The sequence below is a fragment of the Thunnus maccoyii genome, chromosome 6, assembly GCF_910596095.1.
Source record: "Thunnus maccoyii chromosome 6, fThuMac1.1, whole genome shotgun sequence".
NCBI lineage: Eukaryota > Metazoa > Chordata > Actinopteri > Scombriformes > Scombridae > Thunnus > Thunnus maccoyii.
This window is the reverse complement of record NC_056538.1, coordinates 17,295,395-17,315,872: the sequence shown is the minus strand read 5'-3', so window position 1 is coordinate 17,315,872 and position 20,478 is coordinate 17,295,395. Positions and strand designations below refer to the sequence as shown.

The 20,478-nt window shown below is 41.7% G+C and overlaps 2 protein-coding genes across 2 annotated transcripts; one reads left to right on the top strand and one right to left on the bottom strand.

Moving 5' to 3' along the window:
• Positions 1-451: 451 nt before the first annotated feature.
• scarf1 (scavenger receptor class F, member 1) lies at positions 452-14,501 on the top strand. Its single transcript, XM_042415424.1, has 11 exons — positions 452-650; positions 1,008-1,069; positions 2,662-2,763; positions 5,345-5,885; positions 5,984-6,202; positions 7,759-7,887; positions 9,388-9,494; positions 9,638-9,749; positions 10,838-10,962; positions 11,983-12,120; positions 12,270-14,501. The coding sequence occupies exons 1-11, from the start codon at positions 550-552 to the stop codon at positions 13,385-13,387; spliced, it is 2,754 nt and encodes a 917-aa protein (XP_042271358.1). The 5' UTR covers positions 452-549; the 3' UTR covers positions 13,388-14,501.
• A 91-nt stretch (positions 14,502-14,592) lies between these two features.
• vtna (vitronectin a) lies at positions 14,593-19,257 on the bottom strand. The gene is made up of 8 exons (XM_042414487.1): positions 19,200-19,257; positions 17,815-17,934; positions 17,255-17,716; positions 17,026-17,165; positions 16,791-16,947; positions 16,526-16,678; positions 15,883-16,431; positions 14,593-14,941 (listed from the first exon to the last, which is right to left on the bottom strand). The coding sequence occupies exons 1-8, from the start codon at positions 19,255-19,257 to the stop codon at positions 14,820-14,822; spliced, it is 1,761 nt and encodes a 586-aa protein (XP_042270421.1). The 3' UTR covers positions 14,593-14,819.
• Between the last annotated feature and the right edge of the window lie 1,221 nt (positions 19,258-20,478).

Genomic DNA, 20,478 nt, shown 5'->3' with positions numbered 1-20,478 from the left:
TGAATGAAAACTTTTTTTTTTTTTAACCGAAGCTCAAAGTGATCATCTTTGTTCTAACTTTCTCGACTTATAAGGAGGTTTTCTTCATCATCTCCTGGAGGACTTTCAACAATAGATTCTGGGAAAAGGGCGAACATCAGGGGTATGTGTTGAGTGTTTGTACATGTGTGTGTGCGGCGAGTTTTGTGTGTTAGTGTTCGACCATCTTTAAAAAGCTCTGTGTCTGGCTGAATAGAAGGAAGTGGCTCTGACTTCCCCAGGAAATGGGAAGAGGAAACCCGGGGGCTTCGACCTCTCTGACTGCACTGGAGCCACAAGACGACTCACAGGAGAGTGAGAGAGAGAGAGAGAGAGAGAGAGAGAAAAGGGGAAGGAGGGAAGGGTGGAGGGTAGACAGAAAGAGAGATACTGGCTCTCATTGTGCTCCCTCTGAGTGGAAGTTAAGAGGAAAGAAAGAAGCGAGAGGAGTCAGGAACTGGTTGGACATAAACTTGATTGAATTGAAGAGCTTTGGTCCCAGGTTTTGGGTCTTTGGTCACTGGTGTGGAGATGAAGCCTCTCCTCAGAGCTCTGAGTGCTCTGCTCTGCTGCTCGCTGTCCTCCTCACACACACTGGACCCTGCTGGGAAGAACGTCTGCCAGAATCCCAGGTACACTTCAATGTTCAACCTTCACCCACACCTGTTGTCTTTTTAGTGTTTGGTCAAGTAATGAGAGCAGTTACAGAAGCTAGTGAAAGAAAAATTTTTACATCTCTGGACCCATTAAGAAAATCAGGATATAAAAACAATTCCTATGATAAAGTGTCGTGCCTTTGAGCAATGTGTTTCTCACATTATACTTCTGCATTTCATACAGAAGTATAATGTGTGCTTGACAGCTCTGTGGATGTTTAAATCTTTTCCTGGCTTATTTCTCTGGGTAGATAAAAGATGTTCAGTAAGTCCTCATTCCTCCCGATAAGTTTCAGATTTGTCAGGCTAATTTACTTTTTAATATACATCCAGGGATCCCTCCACCCTGGTCTGTTGCACTGGATGGCATCAAGAAGGAAAAGAGTGCACCATACGTGAGTTTCACTATTCAAATAAACAGCAATCTGTAGGAATTATGGTTTTACTGCCTCCATGTTTTTCCTGGTTTCTTATCCACTGGTATGCTGTGTGTGTGTGTGAATGTGTGTGTGTATGTGTGATATGACTTAAGTCACTTTCAGGGACACACACCAGACTTAAGACCAGTTGATTGGTGGTGGTTTGTGCAATTGGGGACAAAAGCCGTGTCCCCAATTGGTAAAAGCTGATTTTTGAGTCAGTGGTAGGGGTTAGCGGAAGGGTTAAGTTTAGGCAAGTAGTAGTTATGGTCAAAGGTGCCTGAGCAATGGAGTAAGTGGAGCAAATGCATCCCCATTATTCAATTAGGGGGAGCAAAGTTATGGTTTTTCTATCCCTCTTTTTGTCTTTTTAAAAATAAACTTACCATCATACAGTCTCCACAATCAGGTGATTATATTTAAGCAGCCTATGTCTATGATCATCTTTCTATTACGTTTTCAGACCACCCTTTGAGTTGGTTCAGTCCAACAAGTTGTGAGACAGGCAGACAGCGTTCCTCACAGTGCCAAAGTGTCTGAATTAACAAACAATCAAATATTCTGGAGTGGAAAGTAACTTGTTCAGACTTCTGCAAAATACTCTGCTTAAGTTGCAGTTTTCGTCAGATTTTGGACATAATTATTTTGAAATATTATGACACATCACTCCGTACTCTGCGCTGTGCTTTCATCATCATGATTATTCTCTCATTTTCTCATACAAGTTTATTATAAGGGGCAGTAAGGTCTCGTCCTCAACTAAAATGGCCTTTTTAAGTCTTGAGGAGCAAAAATCACCTTCTGAGTTACGCATTAAAATAGTCCTTGATTTGAGATAATGTAGGTTGAAGTGAAGTTATGATTATTCATTCCAGTATGACATTACAACTACAACAGCTACCACTAGAACCTGTGTGAGGGATTGGCATTAGATAGTTGTAGTGAGGCCATTTCATTCATCCAAATTGTTTGTACTTTGTTGCAGTTGTTAGACTTTGAATAAGGCCTTGTGAGTTTTGAGAATAGCTCAGGTTTAACATTGTTTAACCAGGTTTAATTATACAAATCATACAGTGATGTGTTGTAAGACTATTTCATTTATATAAATTATTTGTCCTCATTTGACCTCAAAGATGGCCCAGTAGCCTGCAACCTACTAACATTTTAGGCTACATAATGTTTTTATGAATATAATTTCAAATATGAAATAGTTCTATTTCATTCTTCTAATAATCATTTCCTGTCCTGATCCATCCAATTATATACTGTTCTTGATCCATTCCTGGTTTTCATAGCACCCTCAATCTAACTAGTCTAGACTAGTGCAGGTGGCTGTTTCTTGACTTAATCCAAGAGGTTAGGTTGTGTAGAAATGCAGGAAATGTGTTTTAAATTACAAGACCCCCCCTACCAATTATGTATCTTTCGAAGTTTGCTCCCCCGTTTTAATACATAACCAGGTGCCTATGGATATGGTTAGGGTAAGGAAATGAATGTAAGTGTATGTAAATACCCCAAAAGTGACTTTGTGTGTGTGTGTGTGTGTGTGTGTGTGTGTGTGTGTGTAGCTGTGTGTGAGGGTGAGCAGGCCTGCCAGAAGGATGAGCTCTGTGTGTATCCTGGAGTGTGTCGCTGCCCACCTGGCTACTATGGAGCTCAGTGTAAAACACGTAAGTGACAATAAACAACTTGAGCTGTTTGGTCATCTGTGGATTCATGTAACCTTTTAAAAAAAAAAAGTATTCTAGCTAGTCTGATGAACACTGCACAGGTTGTATTGTGTAAAACTGACTATACCATTGATAGTATAGTCAGTAGATTTTTGCAAAATTACACTGTAAACTTGTGTGTTTCTTACAAATGATATTTCTTATTATATATGATTTTAGACAGCTCTTGGGTCATTTTTAAAGATACTCTCCAGATATGTTTCAAGACATTGAATGCTAATATGTATCTGATGTTTTTTCCACAAAAAAGTTCAATTATCAAGTTAAAGATTCTTAAAATGACTTCTGCTCTTTCTCCCTCACTGAAAAATCCAGAATCTATGAATATGCAAATATTGTTCATTTCAAAAGTTTAACTGTTAAGTAACTTCTCAGTGTATTTGCACTGGAGGCTTCAAGTTTCCACATCACACTTGTGTAAGCAGCATATTGGCTCCAAACTAAACTTAGCACAAAAAGTAAGGAAATTTGTGTCTGGTAGATTATTTCTTTGTTGTAACAATGCTTCTTGGCAATAAATCTTATACCATTGGAAAGCCTGTTTATTTCCCTTTTAAATGGTGCCACATTTGTAAGGAACATGCATTTGTGGGATGAACAGCAGAGCTGAGTATGTGGATTGAAAAATTTTCCAAATCTTCTCTGCCAATGCCAAACAGCTTATTTTGCCATTGACTCTTGTTTTGAGCTTCTAGTACCCCCAGGTGCCAGAAGCACCCGTGAGCATGGGCCCTGCTACAGTGGTCAGTAGGTGTCTTCTCCAAGAATCGGGCCCGTGCGATAGGGCAACTTCAAGCTGGTGTTCTGCAAAACCAAGTTGCGGCATTATTTGGAGTGAGCCCTAGTACCAAAAGTACTAGGGCCCTCCAAAGTGAAGGCCAAGTTCCATATAATGGGAGATGTCAGAGACAGGCCGCAAAGTGGGCATCCCAAGAAGACGACACCCCAAGAAGACAGTTTCTCACCCTGTCAGCACCGTAGGCTGTCTTCTACAGATTTGCAGTCAAGGTTTGCGGGACGATTTGGCCGATGGCTCTCTGCCCAGACAATCCAGAACAGACTGCACGCAGCCAATCTCCGGTCTCATAGGGCTGTCAGGAGGCCTGCCATGACTGCCCTTCACCAACAGGCCCGTTTGCGCTGGTGTCGGCAACACGTGCACTGGAACCTGAACATTTGGAGGAACATTATGTTCAGCGATGAGTCCAGATTCTGCCTACGGCAGTTGGATCTTAGGGTCAAAGTGTGGAGAGGACGTGGAGAACGCTATGCTGATTGCACCGATAGAGTAACATCTTTTGGTGGAGGCAGTGTGATGGTGTAGGGCAGCATCTCCCTCACTGTAAAAAACAAGGTTTGTCATCATTGGAGGCAATCTCAATGCAGAGAGATATCGAGATGAGATTCTGCAATCAGTGGCAATCCCATATCTCCACAGTCTGGGACCGAACTCTATCCTCCAAAATGACAACGCTCGCCCCCACAGAGCAGGGTTTATCAGAGACTACCTCCAGAATTTGGGAGTGGAGAGGATGGAATGGCCTGCCAGCAGTCCTGACCTCAACCCCATTGAGCACTTGTGGGATCAGCTTGGGCGTGCTGTTCGTGCCAGAGTGATCAACAAAACCACGTTGGCTGACTTGCGACAAATGCTGGTTGAAGAATGGGATGCCATCCCACAGCAGTGTGTGACCAGGCTGGTGACCAGCATGAGGAGAAGGTGCCAGGCTGTTGTGGCTGTGTATGGTTCTTCCACACGCTACTGAGGCTCCTGTTTGTTAAATGAATAAATTGTTTAATTGCCAATATGTCTTGTTTCTTCAAACTTCAATCATCCAATCCACCAAACACCAAACAAGAGTCAATGGCAGAATAAGCTGTTTGGCATTGGCAGAGAAAATTTGGCAAATTTTTCATGGGTGCAATCCACATACTCAGCTCTGCTGTTCATCCCACAAATGCATGTTCCTTACAAATGTGGCACCATTTAAAAGGGAAATGAACAGGCTTTCCAGTAGTATAAGATTTATTGCCAAGAAGCATTGTTACAACAAAGAAATAATCTACCAAACACAAATTTCCTTACTTTTTGTGCTAAGTTTAGTTGTGATGTCACAAATCTTGCTCACATGTGCAAGTCTTAAACTAAAGGTGAGCACAGAGAAACTTTCCCCCTCCAGCAGATGAATGTGAAAACAATCCCTGCACATACATCACCCTCACAGTGAAGCTCAAACATTTGTAGTAACAATAACATGTAAGTAAATTAACAACAAGCAAAATACATTTTTTTAAATAGAGGGGGACTTTAAGTTACCATTCAGGTTATTCTAGTTTGCAATGTTGATTTGATCTGCATGGTTTTATAGTCAGGATAGGCAGCAAAATGTACAGAATTTGAATACTTAACCACAAAGACCTGAGTCACTAATAACAAATTGCATTAAAGGTGATTTCTTGTTTTTGTACAGTTTTATGTATTATATGTACTCCCTGTGTGTTTTTTTATTTTATTAACCAGGTTGTCCTCCTGAGTTTTGGGCATCAGACTGTCGCCAGGTGTGCCAGTGCCACCCACATGGTCGCTGTCACGCCGTCACTGGCGAGTGCACCTGCAACTCCAATCGCTGGGGTCAGCTGTGCCAAAACGCCTGCAAATGTGCCCGCCACGGTCAATGCAACCCCATCAGCGGAGACTGCACCTGCGACAAGGGCTGGTGGACGCCAACCTGTTCCAAGCCGTGCCAGTGCGTCACCGGGGGCTCCTCGAGCTCCGACTGTGACCAGCTGACAGGCCGGTGCCAGTGCAAAAAGGGGCACTGGGCGCTGAAATGCTCCGGCACTTGCAACTGCTACCTGTCGCCATGCAACCAGCGGACCGGTGTGTGTGAGTGTGTGACAGGCTGGTGGGGGCCCAGCTGTGACCGGCGTTGTAACTGTGACCTCAAACACAGCAGCTGTGACACGGCCACTGGCCAGTGTCTGTGCCACCTGGGCTACAAAGGAGCCTTCTGCAACCAGCCCTGTGAAGCGGGGAAGTACGGCAGCGGATGTAAAATGAGGTGAGTGTCTGTGCGCAGGTGTAAACGTTGACACATCTGTTTGTAGACTCACCTGTGAGTTTCTGTCCATGATGAACTCTCTTGTCTCTTGAACCTAGTTGTGGTTACTGTAAAGACAACCAGCACTGCTCCGCTACTGATGGTGTGTGTGCTGCCTGTGAGCCCGGCTGGAACGGTACACGATGCGACCACCCGTGTCCGTCTGGTTACTTTGGTGATGGCTGCAAGGAAAGGTGTCCACGATGCAGGAACAATGAGCCCTGTGACCCAAAAACCGGGAAATGTTGGAGGTGTGATCCTGGATGGACGGGACCCAGGTGTGTCTGATGTATACATGAGCATGTTTGTTATATATAACTGCAACGATTAGTCGATTAGTTGATCAAAAGAAAATGAATCAGAAACTATTCTGATAATTGTTTCTGTCATTTTTCAAGCAAAAATGCCAAATGTTTATAATTCCAGCTTATCAACTGTGATGATTTTCTTTGACATATATGACAATGTAAACTCAATGTCTTAGTTTTGGGATGTTAGTCTGGTGAAACAAGCAAAATTGAAAATGTCATGGCAGGCTCTGAGACAATTTTGTAGCATTCTATTGACTAAATGATTAATCGATCATGAAAATAATCATTAGTTACAGCTCTAAACTTATAATAACATAAATCACTTTTAAGTTACTTAACATCACTGTTAACCATTTTCGAAGTACACAAAAAACAGTTTCTCAACTTTTCTGTCTATTTTAATTCCAGTGAGCTATCATTTTAGTCTGAGTAAGAGTTGCTTTTAGTCTCTATTTTTGAAAAGCATGAAGGAATTTCTGAATCGAGTATTTTAAAAATGATGTTCAAATAATTACAACCTACATAATTTGTTTTATTAAAACATAGTTTTGATACTTTTATTAGCAGCCAGCTAGAAATAACAAGGACAAAAGGGAGTGGAGGAAATGAGCACATTCTTTCTATCCATATAGTTATTAAAAGACATCAAAGAAATATCACAACCCTTTATAAAACTTGAAAGTGTCTTGTGACGTGTCTGCATACCAAGTGAACCTGTAAGGGGCCCCAACCCCAAGTTTGACAACTTCTGCCATGAGATATTAGCATGCTTATATACTTCTCAATCAGCTATTGGTTTCTATTTATTTCACCATGATATGAAAATGAACTTGCAGAGACTTGAAACGTATTTCAGTGCGGACAGTCTGTGGCACTTTAACACGGTTAAGTGCATACAGCTGTTCATGGGAAGTCCCAACATCTGAGAATTAGCTGGCAAAGTCACTTTCACTGAGCAGCCTTGTAGTCAAAACATCAAACCCAGAAAAGAAAGGATGATGTGGCAGAGTTTTCCTACAAGAAGCTGAGCCTGCTACCAAGGAAGAATTATCAAATCAGTAGCTGCTCACAACTGCATTGTCATGTGATGATAACATCTCCATCTCCACAAAGCTTACACTATGCTTTAGACAAAGTGGAAAACATAGTGACATGATTATGTGATTTGCAGTGAATGTGCTGGTACATGTGAAATCAATTGTACGGTCCTTGTAGCCTTTGGTGAGGGTCATAAGTTGAAAAGGAGCATGAAAATTATCCTTGATGACGTCTTTGCTTGTCCAATTCCTAAAATAGCCAGCCTCAAGAGCGAGCATGCTTATTATGGACTGTGTAAATGAGGGCGTTGAGGACCGACAATCCTTTGTTTATGCCTGCGATATCCAGTGTTTGGGACAATATGCACAGAATGAATAACTGATATAGATGCAATGAAGACAGATGGTTAGAAAATGAATGTAGATCAATGAGATGTCCTCATCAGTAACAAAAACACATTTGTGTTCCCGGTCATCACTTGCCAGGTGTGAGGAGGCCTGCTCTGACAGGACATACGGAGACGCCTGCCGCTTCCCGTGTGGCCCATGTTTCCATGGTGACTGTCATCATGTGACAGGAAGATGTGTCTGTCAGCCAGGCTTTCAGGGAGAGAGGTGAGCCACAAACTTAATGTTTCTCTTTGGACAGGGATATAGTTTCACTGAAAACACACACACACTCAGGCCACCTGTAGTCACATTTATCACATCATTATACACTTTGTTGAGAGAATTATTCTTTTGATAGTTACACAAGCAAGAGAAATCAAAGCAATATTGTTTTATCATGTGCTGAAAATGGCAAAAGCATGATAAATGTGTATTATGTGTATCATGATTGAAGTGAAATACTGCTTTAAAAATGTAATACACATGAATCCTAGACTGTTTACCCCCTACTGATGCATACAATATACTTTTGTTTTTAACAGTTTTGCATATTTTAACCACTATAATGGACTTTACATTACTGTTGATCATTTACCAAAATCAGTCTTCATATAAAAACCACCTAACAGAGACTTGAATAGCTTGAAACTGGTCATTGTCATCTTTATTTATTTTTTACCGCCATATTGTTGTGCAGTTGCTATTCATGATGCGTTCATGGTAGCTCTGCGCCTGAGATTTGACAGTCGACTTAAAAAAAAAAAAAATCAAACCCAGTTTTTTGGTTTCTTGTTGCTCATCAGCTGACTCTTAAATAACATGCTGGAGCTTCTCTGAACTTGAATAAGAGGTTATTTTGAAATACGACAACAGCAACTCACAGTTTGCTTTTTAAAGTTGCTTGCAGCAATGTAGAGCATATGAAATTAGTATTAGTATGGTTCTTTTTTCCTATCTTTATTCAAGAGTGTAGTCTTTCAATTTGAGAGCATGATTTATTGATTTCACGTTCAGATTTTGTAATTCTTTCCCTTGAAACCCTGCCCTTGTACTTAAATAGTGCCTGCTTTGCTTAGATTCGCTCTGCTTCTGCTCAAACTCTATGCTTGCACTCAGATTTATTGTTGCTTGCACAGATTTCCTGCTCCAGCTTCAGCTTCAGCCCTTCTCCTCACACTCAGGCTGCTTCTGTGCACTCGTGAAACTTCTGCTCTCAGATTTCTGCTCTGCTCGCAGATTTTTTGTGCAACAACCCTGTCAAAAATTCCCCAACCAATAGAAGGCCAAGACGCAGGGTCAACACTACACCTGGCCTTCTATTGACTGGAGGATTCAACAATATACCTGAGTGCAAGCATACAGTTTGAGCAGAAGCAGAGCAAATTTTAAGGACAATCAGGGACTATTTGATTGCGAGAGCCGGGCTTTGGGGGAAAAATCTGAACGTGAAATTGATAAATCCTGCTCTCAAAATGAAAGACCACACTCTTGAATAAAGATGGAGAAAAAAACCCATATATTAGTTGCTCTTCACTTTTAAACTGTCAAATAAAAGCAAAAATACCTGTGCAAAACCTCCAGTATGTTCCCTTTAAACTTCTCTCTGTTACTGTGTCATGATTGTATTTTCACTGAGTACTAAAATAGATCATGATTCAGCCTTCACACGCAGGCTGTTTTCTTTGCTGCAGAGATGTAATTACGTGATTCTCTGTCCTTCTCCAGTTGTAACAACAGCTGCCCTGCGCTGCAGTTCGGCCTCAACTGTTCCTCTGCCTGCGACTGTGGTGAGGGGGTCAGCTGCCAACCAGTCACTGGTGCCTGCCCCAACAGTATGTCTGACCATCCATCCAAACGCATCTCTTTATACCTGTGGTACATGCACTTGAAATGTCTGTTTTTTGATGTGCATACACAGTACATACTATATATGTGTGTGTGTGTGTGTGTGTGTGTGTCTGTATGTGTGTGTCAGGTGGCCGAGGCGCTCTGCTAGCAGGTATACTGGTTCCCTTGCTCCTGCTGCTGGTAGCTGTACTCTGCTGCTGTCTGTGTTGTGGAGGACGCCCCATCGATGAGAAAGACAGGTCTGTACCTCACTTCCCTCTCTGGACATGATCTCCTTTTAGCATTGTGTATATGTCCAAACACTACTGGACTGCCTCGAACTGAACTGGATATAGTTTGGCCTTTGCTACATTACTCACTTCCATATTAAACTGTTAGTTATGTTGATAACATTTCTGCTTGAGCTCCAGAACGGAGCAAAAACTTATTGATGTAGCAAACAGAACCCAGAATCTGGAAGAATTAACTCTCTAGTTTTTGCTTGGATTACTCATCGCTATCGAAAGTACATCTTCTTTGCTTGAGTCAAATGTCATATTTTAACTAAACATGACTAAAAGCACAGACTCTTATATATCATAGGTTGTGACGTGAGGCGTGTTTGTGTTGAATGTGGGCTGATGGTCTAGAGGAGACATCACAGGACGGTCTGTAGGTGAAACCATAATTCCTTCATGTTATTCCTGTGTTAAGTTAGTTTTTATGAGATTTGTCTCATTCTGGGGAGTTTCATGATGTTTGCCAAGCCAGCGAAAAACCAGGTGTGAAGAGTGAAAATACTTGCTTTAATTTGGAAGTGAATCCATTTATTTAGATGTTTCTGCACGTTGTTCACAACATTTATATAAGTGTCAAAATCCTGAACAAGCTGGGAATGTCATCACAAGCATCCTCTTTTACATATGTTTTTAAAATTACATGGGTTTTAATTTTATTTTTGGAACAAGTTAGATTAAATCAGAAAATGCCGAACCTCCACCATGCATCATGCTGTTCTGCTTATTCTGGTAGTTTGATAGTTGAACGTTTTTTCCTTTTTATACTTTTTACTTTTTATCATTTTTGCATGGCACAATAAGCTTTTCTAAATGAGAAAACAAAGCAAAACAAGGTCCCGTGAAATGTTGTTACCTTGTGTCCCTGTGTCTAATTCTTTTCTATGGCTTCATGTCAAATATCTCTAAAAAAAGCTAAATGGTGTGAATTTCAATGTATTTCAATTATTAGGACACTTCAGGTGGCAGAAATACATTCAGTTTCCTACAATATGATTTAGTGAGATTCAACTGCACACAAAATCAACCATTCTCAACCTCCTTTTTTCCAGGGCGGCTGTGGCTGATGGAGGTTGGTCTGTTCGGATGAAATATCACGTCTACAGCGTCCTGGCAAACATCGGTGCTGCCCTCCCCTGTATCTCTGATTGGTCCTCGGGCCTGCCTCGTGTGACCGGTCAGTTTGACAGCACAATAATTAACAGTGTTGTAATTTAAGGATTGTGTACAAACACCACAACTACAGACATTGTGGATATATGAATGGACAAGGCTGGACAGACTTCATCATGAATTTCATGAGGTTTATTTAAACTCTTTATTCACCCAACGCAGGTGGACATAGTGCACTTAATCAGTTGTTTCTCAGTGATATTTTGCTTTTAAATCTTCATTTCTTTTACATTTCAAGTTTTTGAAAAGCCTACATGATTGATCACATAATGACTCCTTTGTTAATCCAGAAAGGTCCCTCCTCTATGCTTGGATTGGTAAAATACTGTTATTTGAAGGAGGGATATCTCCAAGACAATGAAACTAAAACTACAAACTGCTGAACTTTCTTTTCCGTTTTCAAACTTCTTCACTACATATTGGATTACATGGACTGACCTTTCAATATTTGACAACCAACTTAAAGGTGCAGTGTGAAGGATTTAGTGGCATCTAGTGGTGAGGTTGCAGATTGCAACCAACTGAATACCCCTCCCCTTACATGTGATTAGGAGAATGTATGGTGGCTGTGAAACTCGCAAAAAACAGAAAAAAAGGCTCTCTCTAGAAGAACTGTTTGGTTTGTCCATTCTGGGCTACTGTAGAAACATGGTGGTGCAACACGGCGGGCTCCGCTACCTATGTAGATAAAAAGAGCTCAGTCTAGGGTTATGAAAACACAACAATTCTTATTTTCAGGTGATTATACACTAATGAAAACATACTTATGAATATTATATTCCATTTCTGTCAAGTCAGTTCTGCTAGATGCCACTAAATCTTACACACTGCACCTTTAATTTATAATTATTCCATCAAACTGCAAAGAAATCTTTATCATGTCTAATTACAAATGAAAAGAAATGAATGAAAGGGCTCTTAGCTTCTGAGAAATGCCCCTTAAAACCGTAAACCCTCTCTTACACAGATTTGACTGACATTTATCATTTATGTCATGTGATCTGTGTTTTCATGTCACACACAGTATCTCACCATGACCCGGAGCTGACCTTCAACCACAGCTTCATTGAGCCTCCCTCCACTGGCTGGGTGACTGAAGGGTCGTCCTTCGACACTGATGAGGAGGAGGAAGAGGCACTCTACTGTGTCCCTCCGAGAGAAGGTAGCAACAGAGATTCATGTAACTCTACGTTGCCCTCTTTTGGTGATGAGCAGAACTGCTATGGTTCATTGCCTTTGATATTCTGTTGATTCAGTTTTGCACTTTCATCTGTGTCTTCGTATGTTTTACTTTTTCTCTCTGTTTAACAGACATCCCGGCAGTGGCGGGCGGCGAGTTCCAGGAGATGAGCTCCAAGTGTAACATGTTCCTGGACCCATCAGGCTTCAGCAGTGAGGACATAACCTCACCATTCAACATCCCCCGCACTTCCAGCATTGCCAAATCCAAACGGCCGTCTGTCTCTTTTGCCGAGGGCACCCGCTTCAGCCCCAAGGAGAGGCGTGGCTCGACTCAGGACCCCAGCGCTCTTTCTGGACACCCTCGCAACAAATCCAAGTCTACCTGGGGGGTTTTGATGCTCTCTGCCCTACAAAGTCAGGGAGGTGCAGCTAGACCTGGGGAGGGAGATGGGGCTGAGGGTGAGGAGAGGGAGGATGGGGTGGATGTGCAGGCGACAGACAACCAGGAATCAGGCTGTGAGGCAGGGGAACAGGAAGTAGACAGAAACTCAAACACCCCGTCCCGCTCCACCCTGCAGGTCCCTGGGGCATCAGGACGAAGACGGACTATGTCCAACACTGCTGCTCACAAAGGGAACCAGGTGTCAACTACCTCTGATGCAAATAAGGTCACCACAGTGTATGTGACGGTGGGTAAGGCGGGTCGGCCCGTATCGAAGGTAGAGTCGAGCTCAGAGGGCCCCGTCCAGGCCATGCTACGGCGACTTGGAAGCCTCCAGAGACAAAGGGAGCAGGATCCTGGCAGGCCCAAACCCAAGGGTGCTGAAGGGATCACCAAACCACCCAGGAGGAAGCTTGGAGCTCGGGCGAGTGTGTGGGAGCAGGAAGGGCCTTCTGGAGGAGAAGTTGGCATATGTAAACCCATCAGGAGGAAACATGCTTCTCTCAACTCCCCTGACACAGCGGGTGCTAACGGCGCTGCATCAACAGAGAGTGGCCCTCCTAAAAGGCCTTTGTCATCCATTTTGAAGAGCGTGCCAGAGGTGGCTTCAGCTGACTCGGGGTCAGAGCCGAGGACTGAGGGAGACAGAGGGCAGGGTGACGACCCCAATATAAGTGAAAGTGGTTACCTGACTGTCGGACCAGCAGGGGACGCTGTGAGTCTCACTGAAGTTATCGCCAATGAAGGCGCAGTGGTCAGTGTGAATGATGAACCCTGCTATGAAAATGTCATGATCAAAAAATAAAAAGACCTTGATGAACAAAGAAAACATCATGATCAAACACTCATAACCTCGGACAAACCACGTCATCAGCAGGTCTGATCCAAGTACACCTGTACTGTACTTTTTATTATTCTGTAGGCATCACCATAACAGCCACAAAGGGAAAAAATGTAATATACTGTAGTATATATGTATGTGACATTTATGCAGTATTTGTGATCACAAAATGACCTTCACATTTAGCCTAAATTCTAAGGAAAGTACAAGAAACACATGGTAAATGGGGCAAAAAACTACAGAATATCAGGTGTGATATTTGGGTAATTTCCCCTTGTAGCATTCAGTGTTGGCAGCTGAACATTGAATATTTGGACAAGTAAATGAGAGTTGTTTTTATTTGCTCAGGTGTGGCGTGTTGTATTAACTGCATACAAACAAGAACAGTAAAATCAGGGCTTGGTCTTTGCACTCGGTCTACTTCCTGTGTCAGAAGAGTGCAGAGTGGTGTTTTATTCTAGGAAGAGAAGAGCAAGTGGCACAAATATCACAACAGCTATGAAGAATGATGATGAACTGTGTTCTTGATTCAAGCAAAAACAGGTCTAATTTAAGCATGAGAATAAAATTTGCTGCTGTACTGATGTTTTTATTTGTCACAGGTGAAAACACAAGTGAGAACAGACAGATTGTGAATATAAAACGAATAGTGACTAAGTCTGTGTAGACGATCAGAGAGCAAAACAATGTGTCCTCAGCCTACTGTCAAACAAGACCTCTGCTGTGAAAGTTACATATTGCTGCTATTAGGTAAAATCCACATTACTGCAATTTAGGAAATTTATTTACTTTCCTTACTCATTTAAAAATGTGTATGACCATCTGGCAAGAAACCAATAACAACCTTGTCTTTATTTTTCTTATACACTGTACATAATGTGATGTTCATGATCAATGGTGAGAAAATAAACATTTTCTCTTCATTCCAGTAAAGAACTCTCTAGATACAATTATATGGCACCACAGAACTGTGAAGACACAACACAGACATGACGTCTCTAACATAATGTAGCCTAAAACTGACCTGCTACTTGCAAGTTTAGAAAATGTGATTTAAAACAGTTTTATTTTCCCTGAAGCTTTTGCACATCTTGATCTAGTTGCATTTACTAAAGTAGGTCAGCTGATGTTGAGTACAAAGGAGAAAACTCTGCAGAATATCAACCATCTGAACTTTGGCCACGATAAGGCCGACCACATTGCTGAGCAGCAGTGTGCGGACTTTTATTGATCTTCAATATTTGCTAATGTTGACCAGTAGCTGGTTATGTCTTACACTGAGCCAGTGAGACACACTTTAAACAGCCAACAGCAGCCTGTTTGAGCCAAAAAGAATGATCTGTTATGTACAAATTTTGTCCAAATGATTATATTTAAATACCTAAAATATTTGAAACTACTTCTTCTCTGCTCCAGTGGTGTCGGAGCAGCCGAGCCAGTACTGGGCGATGGATCTGGGATATGGTGGCACGGCGTGGTCAACTCTCTTGGTGCTGAGGTCCACTCTGTAGTACTTAGCTGGAAAACACATAAAACAGTTTATTTATATAGCACATTTCATATGACAGGCATAGACTCAATGTGCTTCAATGCTGCTTTATAACACATAATAGTTTATAAATTTCATCACTGTGGTTCATCAAAACACATAAAGCAGATAACAGTACTGTGTATCACTAAAAATGTGTCAAGCAGAAATACTTAAAAGGTACACAAGAAGAAGAAGTGAGTGTGAAGGGGAAATGCAGTGATTTTGTGTTTCTTTGTCATGTGGACAAACACACAGCATGTGAAACTAGTTATAAAAAAGCCTCCTCCTCCTCTCTGCGTCTGTAACTCAACTCACAGAGGTTTTCTTTCATCACCCTGTCTGTCGCTGTTTTCTGTCCATATTAATTTGAACAATAGAATATTGTTATATTATAACACAGAATATTTTGATGATTGGATTTCATTCTTCACATTTCATTCAGCAAATGTAGTTTCCATCCATGCTGAGGAGGACCATGAAGACCAGGGAAATACACTTGATGTTTTGGTGAAATGAATGATTAGTATGTTGGCATTCATCAATCTCATGAAGCTCTGGCAGCGTGCCAATGGGTAAGACTGTTGGGATATGTTAGTCAATCAATAGATAACAACAACAAGTTTGAGAATTTGTTAATTGTTTGTCATTTAAACCACCAAATATTCAGTGGTTTGACTTTAACAAAGGTGAGGATTTGCTTCTCTTCTCAGTTGTATATCACTGTTAAATAAATAACTGTGGCATTTGGAGTGTTGATCAGATAAAACAAGCAATTTGGAGATCTTGAAATGAGGATTTTCCACTAATTTCGGACATTTTATAGACTACGCAATTAATTGATTGTACAACTAATCAATAGATAAATTGATAAAGGGTATAATTGCTAGCAGCAGCTCATATTGTATATAATGTTTTTCTCTGCTGTTACCTCCTTTAAAGAAGTAGACACTCTGCATGGGCAGATTCCTTGGGGTCAGATCGAAGAATGACCTGTCATCTCTGCGGTTGTCTCTGGAGTCATAGTTGCCTCTGTTGTTCTGGCGGTAACCGTCTCTCCGTCTGTCCTGATCCCAGTCTTGATCCCACCGTCTGCTCCAGTCTCGTCCAAGCCTCTCCTCCAATTCCATCCTCCTCTCTGCCATTCTCAGACCCATTTCCATCCCCCTTTCAGCAAAGTCCCGGCCCATGTTCATCCCCTGCCCAGCCATGGAGCCCCAGAAGGGTGAACGGCTTTGTCTCCTGCGACCCCACTGCTGGTTCCACTGTTGTCCGTACTGCTGGTTCCACTGCTGTCCGTACCGCTGGTTCCACTGTTGGCCTTGTTGTTGACCCCACTGCTGGTCAGGCTGGTCGTTGCGGTCTGGCACTGAGCTCCAGGGTGAGACGTAGATTCTGCCGGCCATGGCAGCGTCTACTGGAGATTTGAGGCCCTTCCAGTCCTTGTTAATGAAGTGGTGTTTGTCGTGATGCTGAGGCACTAAAGAAGGTTAAAAACAAATTAAGATGCAAACATTTTAACACCTGCCCCTTACCCAAAAGAAGCACAAATGATCCATAACAGCAGAACTCACAGTCAGAGAAGAGCTCACTGAAAAAACGCTCATAGTTGTTGTAGTATAGGTCAGTGTAGCGTCTGAACAGTATGGATGGAGAACTCTCGGACAGTCTGATACACTCCTCATGGGATGGCTGGTGCAAAAACTCATACAGATAATACTGATCACCTGGTAAAAATGGAGAAATTAAAATATCTCAACACTGAAGTAACTTCATGTAAGGTGTATGATGAAAGTAATGACTGAATGTATACATAAATAGCTTAAAATCTGGTTGCACCTTTGAAAAAATACACCTTCTCTTTTCCATGGTGATTGGAAGCAGGGAGGGCAAACGCTGCATCCACATGATCAGGAATCTTGTCAAAACCCACACTGATATCTCGAGGATAGTCATCATCCAGCACGCCGTTGTCAAACCTCCAGTACTTGTTTCCCTGTTGAAAGATTTTGACTCATTTAAGCATTTACATTATCATCACAACAGAAGTCAGAGATTTAATTTCTGTCCCCACCTTGAAGATATAGGTCTTCCCCTGGCAGTTGACACGTGTGAAGGCGGCATCAATAGGCCCTCTGATGCCCCACACATCTTTTATGAGCTTCGGATAACCAGGGAGCACTGTCTTCTGGTCCAGTTCAAAAAAGTAGTCCCCTAAAAAACACCAAAGAGAAAACACCCACGTTACCATCAATGCAATTCCTCTACAACAAGAAAGTTTGTCAAATGTAAAAATTTCCCACCTCTAAAGGCATAGATGGAGCCATTTTTTAGCTGCATGAAGGAGTCAAAAGGCCTGTTACTGCAAGTCTCAGCGTCCGGGTCAGGGGCTTCAGTGGTGGCCTCTGTGAGCGAAGCAGTGGTCGTCTCAGCTGCCGTGTCAATCTCAGGGGCTTTGGTTGTGATGGGGACCACCTGCGGTGTGGGTGGGACTGTGTGGGGGACTCTTTGAATTGTTGTATCTAACAGTTGCGGAGGTTTGGTCATTTCTAGTGTGCTCTCTGGATGTTGTGTTGCTCTGTGAGCAAAGACTGAGATGGGTGGCGGTGTGGGCTTGACCAGACGACTCAGAACAGAGGGCTTGACCTGACGACTGGTAACAGGAAAAGACTGGTCATGTGCCGAATGTCCAGGGGTTGCAGTGATACTGTCCAACTGCTTACTGTCATCGTCATCCTCTGCAAACACAAATGTATCTCCGCGAGCTGAAGGGAGAAAAAAAAAAGTAATATCAATTTATGATTTTCACTAGCCCACAATATTACTGAATAGATTTAAATAAACTAGCAGAGAGGTTTCTTACTCATCATGCCACAGGTGACGTCAAAGTCGGAGCAGCAGCTCTTGTAATACTTGCACATTGAGTCACACTGGCACGTCTTCTTGGAGTCAAAGCCATTCTCACAGCGACCCATACAGGACTCTTTAGATAGAAATGACAACGTTAAAGAGAAAATGATCAGTGGAAACACAACATAGATGCTGAACGTGAAGACAATGGAGTAGAAGCACTGCTGGGTCTTTGTGGAGGTCACATACAGAAAAGTGCTCTGTGCTTCAGGTAGCTTTCCACAAGCTTCTCACAATAAATTGCTGGATTTTGGCCTTCTCCTCCTGACGGAATGGGTGTAACTGAGTCAGGTTCGTAGGCCTCCTTGCTCACTCACACTTTTTCAGTTCTTCCCACTATTGGATTGAGGTCGGGGCTTTGTGATGGACACTCCACTGCCATGACTTTGTTGTCCTTATTAAGCCATTTTTTCCACAACTTTGGAAGTAAGCTTTGGATCATTGTCCATTTGGAAGACCCATTTGTGACCAAGCTTTAACTTCCTGGCTGATGTCTTGAGATGTTGCTTCAATATAGCCACATAATTGTCCTTCCTCATGATGCCTTCTATTTTGTGAAGTGCACCAGTCCCTCCTGCAGCAAAGCACCCCCACAACATGATGCTGCTACCCCCGTGCTTCACAGTTGGGATGGTGTTCTTCAACTTGCAAGTCTCCTTTTTCTTTCAAACATAACAATGGTCATTATAGTCAAACAGACCAGAGGATATTTCTCCAAAAAGTAAGATCTTTGTCCCCATGTGCAGTTGCAAACTGTAGTCTGGCTTTTTTATGAAGATTTTGGCAGCTTACTTTTGATTTTCCCATAATGTCAAGCAAAGAGGCACTGAGTTTGAAGGTAAGCCTTAAAATACATCCACAGGCACACCGTCAATTGACTCACATGATGTTAATTAGCTTCAGAAGCTTCTAAAGCCATGACATAATTTTCTGTAATTTTCCAAGCTGTTTAAAGGCAGTAAACTTACTGTATGTAAACTTCTGACCCACCGGTGTTATGATATAGTGAATTATAAGTGAAATAATCTGTCTGTAAACAATTGTTGGAAAAATTACTTGTGTCATGCACAAAGTAGATGTCCTGACCGACGTCCTAAAACTATAGTTTGTTAACATGAAATCTGTGGAGTGGTTAAAAAATGAGTTTTAATGATTTCGACCTAAGTGTATGTAAACTTCTGACTTCAACTGTTGACGCTGTTTTGGTGATGATCATCCCTTAATGTAACATTATAATACTATACTTACACATGAAACCTTAACGACCAGCAACCATCCAACATGTTCCAGCTACAAATCCTTTCTGACCTTTAAAAATGTTTTTATTTGTGTACTTACCATCTGCAGCCAAAGTCTCAGCGATCAGAGCGAGCAGCAGGGCGGCCCACAGCCTCATGTTTCCTCTACTGTGTGAGAGGACAGAATGAGACAGTAATGGTGGACCATGCGCTCCCAATCATTGGAAACATGTGTCAGTCACCCCACTTCCTTGTTTGCTTTAACCTCATTTGTGAATCTTTTCTACTTGAGCAAACAAACAGAGACACAGAGAGAGAAGAGATCGATACAAAACAAAAAGTTTAAGCCACTGTGTTTTTTTTTGCACTTTTATGGGTCATTCTGTGATCACAGAGCAGTGATTTTTCTCTCTGCTGTGGCAATAATACAACTCAGTCAGCAACATCCCCTTGTGTTATTTTATTGCTCGCTTTCCGAACAAGGTGAGACATGAATTAAGCTCTTAAACTGGTGTCACAGTGTGTGAAGACAGGAGAGCAAAGTACTTTCATGTTGTGCCTTCTGGTAAAATGGTTTCAAACAGCGTAATTAGCTACTAGTGTTTTATAGATGTCAAAATGTCAGGGATGCAAATATGTCTTTATGAGTGTGTGTGTGTGTGTGTGTGGTATTTGAAGCTGCCGTTGTTTTTTCATAAGTACACAGATCCATCATGTGATGACTTTGTGGACAATTTTGATTTCAGTTTAGAGAAGATTTAATGTCATTGCTTCGCTAAATGATTCATGTTCACAAACAAAGAAATTAAGAAACAAGCTTTGGGCAAAGAAGCAGCAAATATTCTTGACTGACAATGACATTTAAAACCCCTTCAATGCCACAAAGAAACTGAAACTTGATGGTGAATACCACCTCTGGTAGATCAGCAGTAACAAAACCATGGATGGATTTTTTTTCACTTGGGGTACTTATTTTTTTGAAGATATTTTGAAGTTTTTGTGTCATTTTAGACACAGTTGTATTGTCTTGAAAGGAAAACCTGCTGTGTCCATCTCTCTCTTGATATTGACTTAATTACAGTTAACCTTCTTGTAACAGAGTAGATATTTCATGGATTACACTTGCATCCTTTTTAAAACATGTAGTCTTATTTTAAATCAATACAATTTTTAATGAGATACTGTATTCATATACTTTCCTTGTGACTGTAGCCATGAAGTACTGAGGTCACGAGTCTGTGACCAAGTTTGACCACAAAACAAAGCATCTAAAAAGTTTTATTTATCAGGATTTTTCCTTTTATTCATTCAGCTGACCCTTTAATTATATTTTCAGCAAATTTTATTTCCCACATGAAGGTCTAAACAGTGTTTCAAAG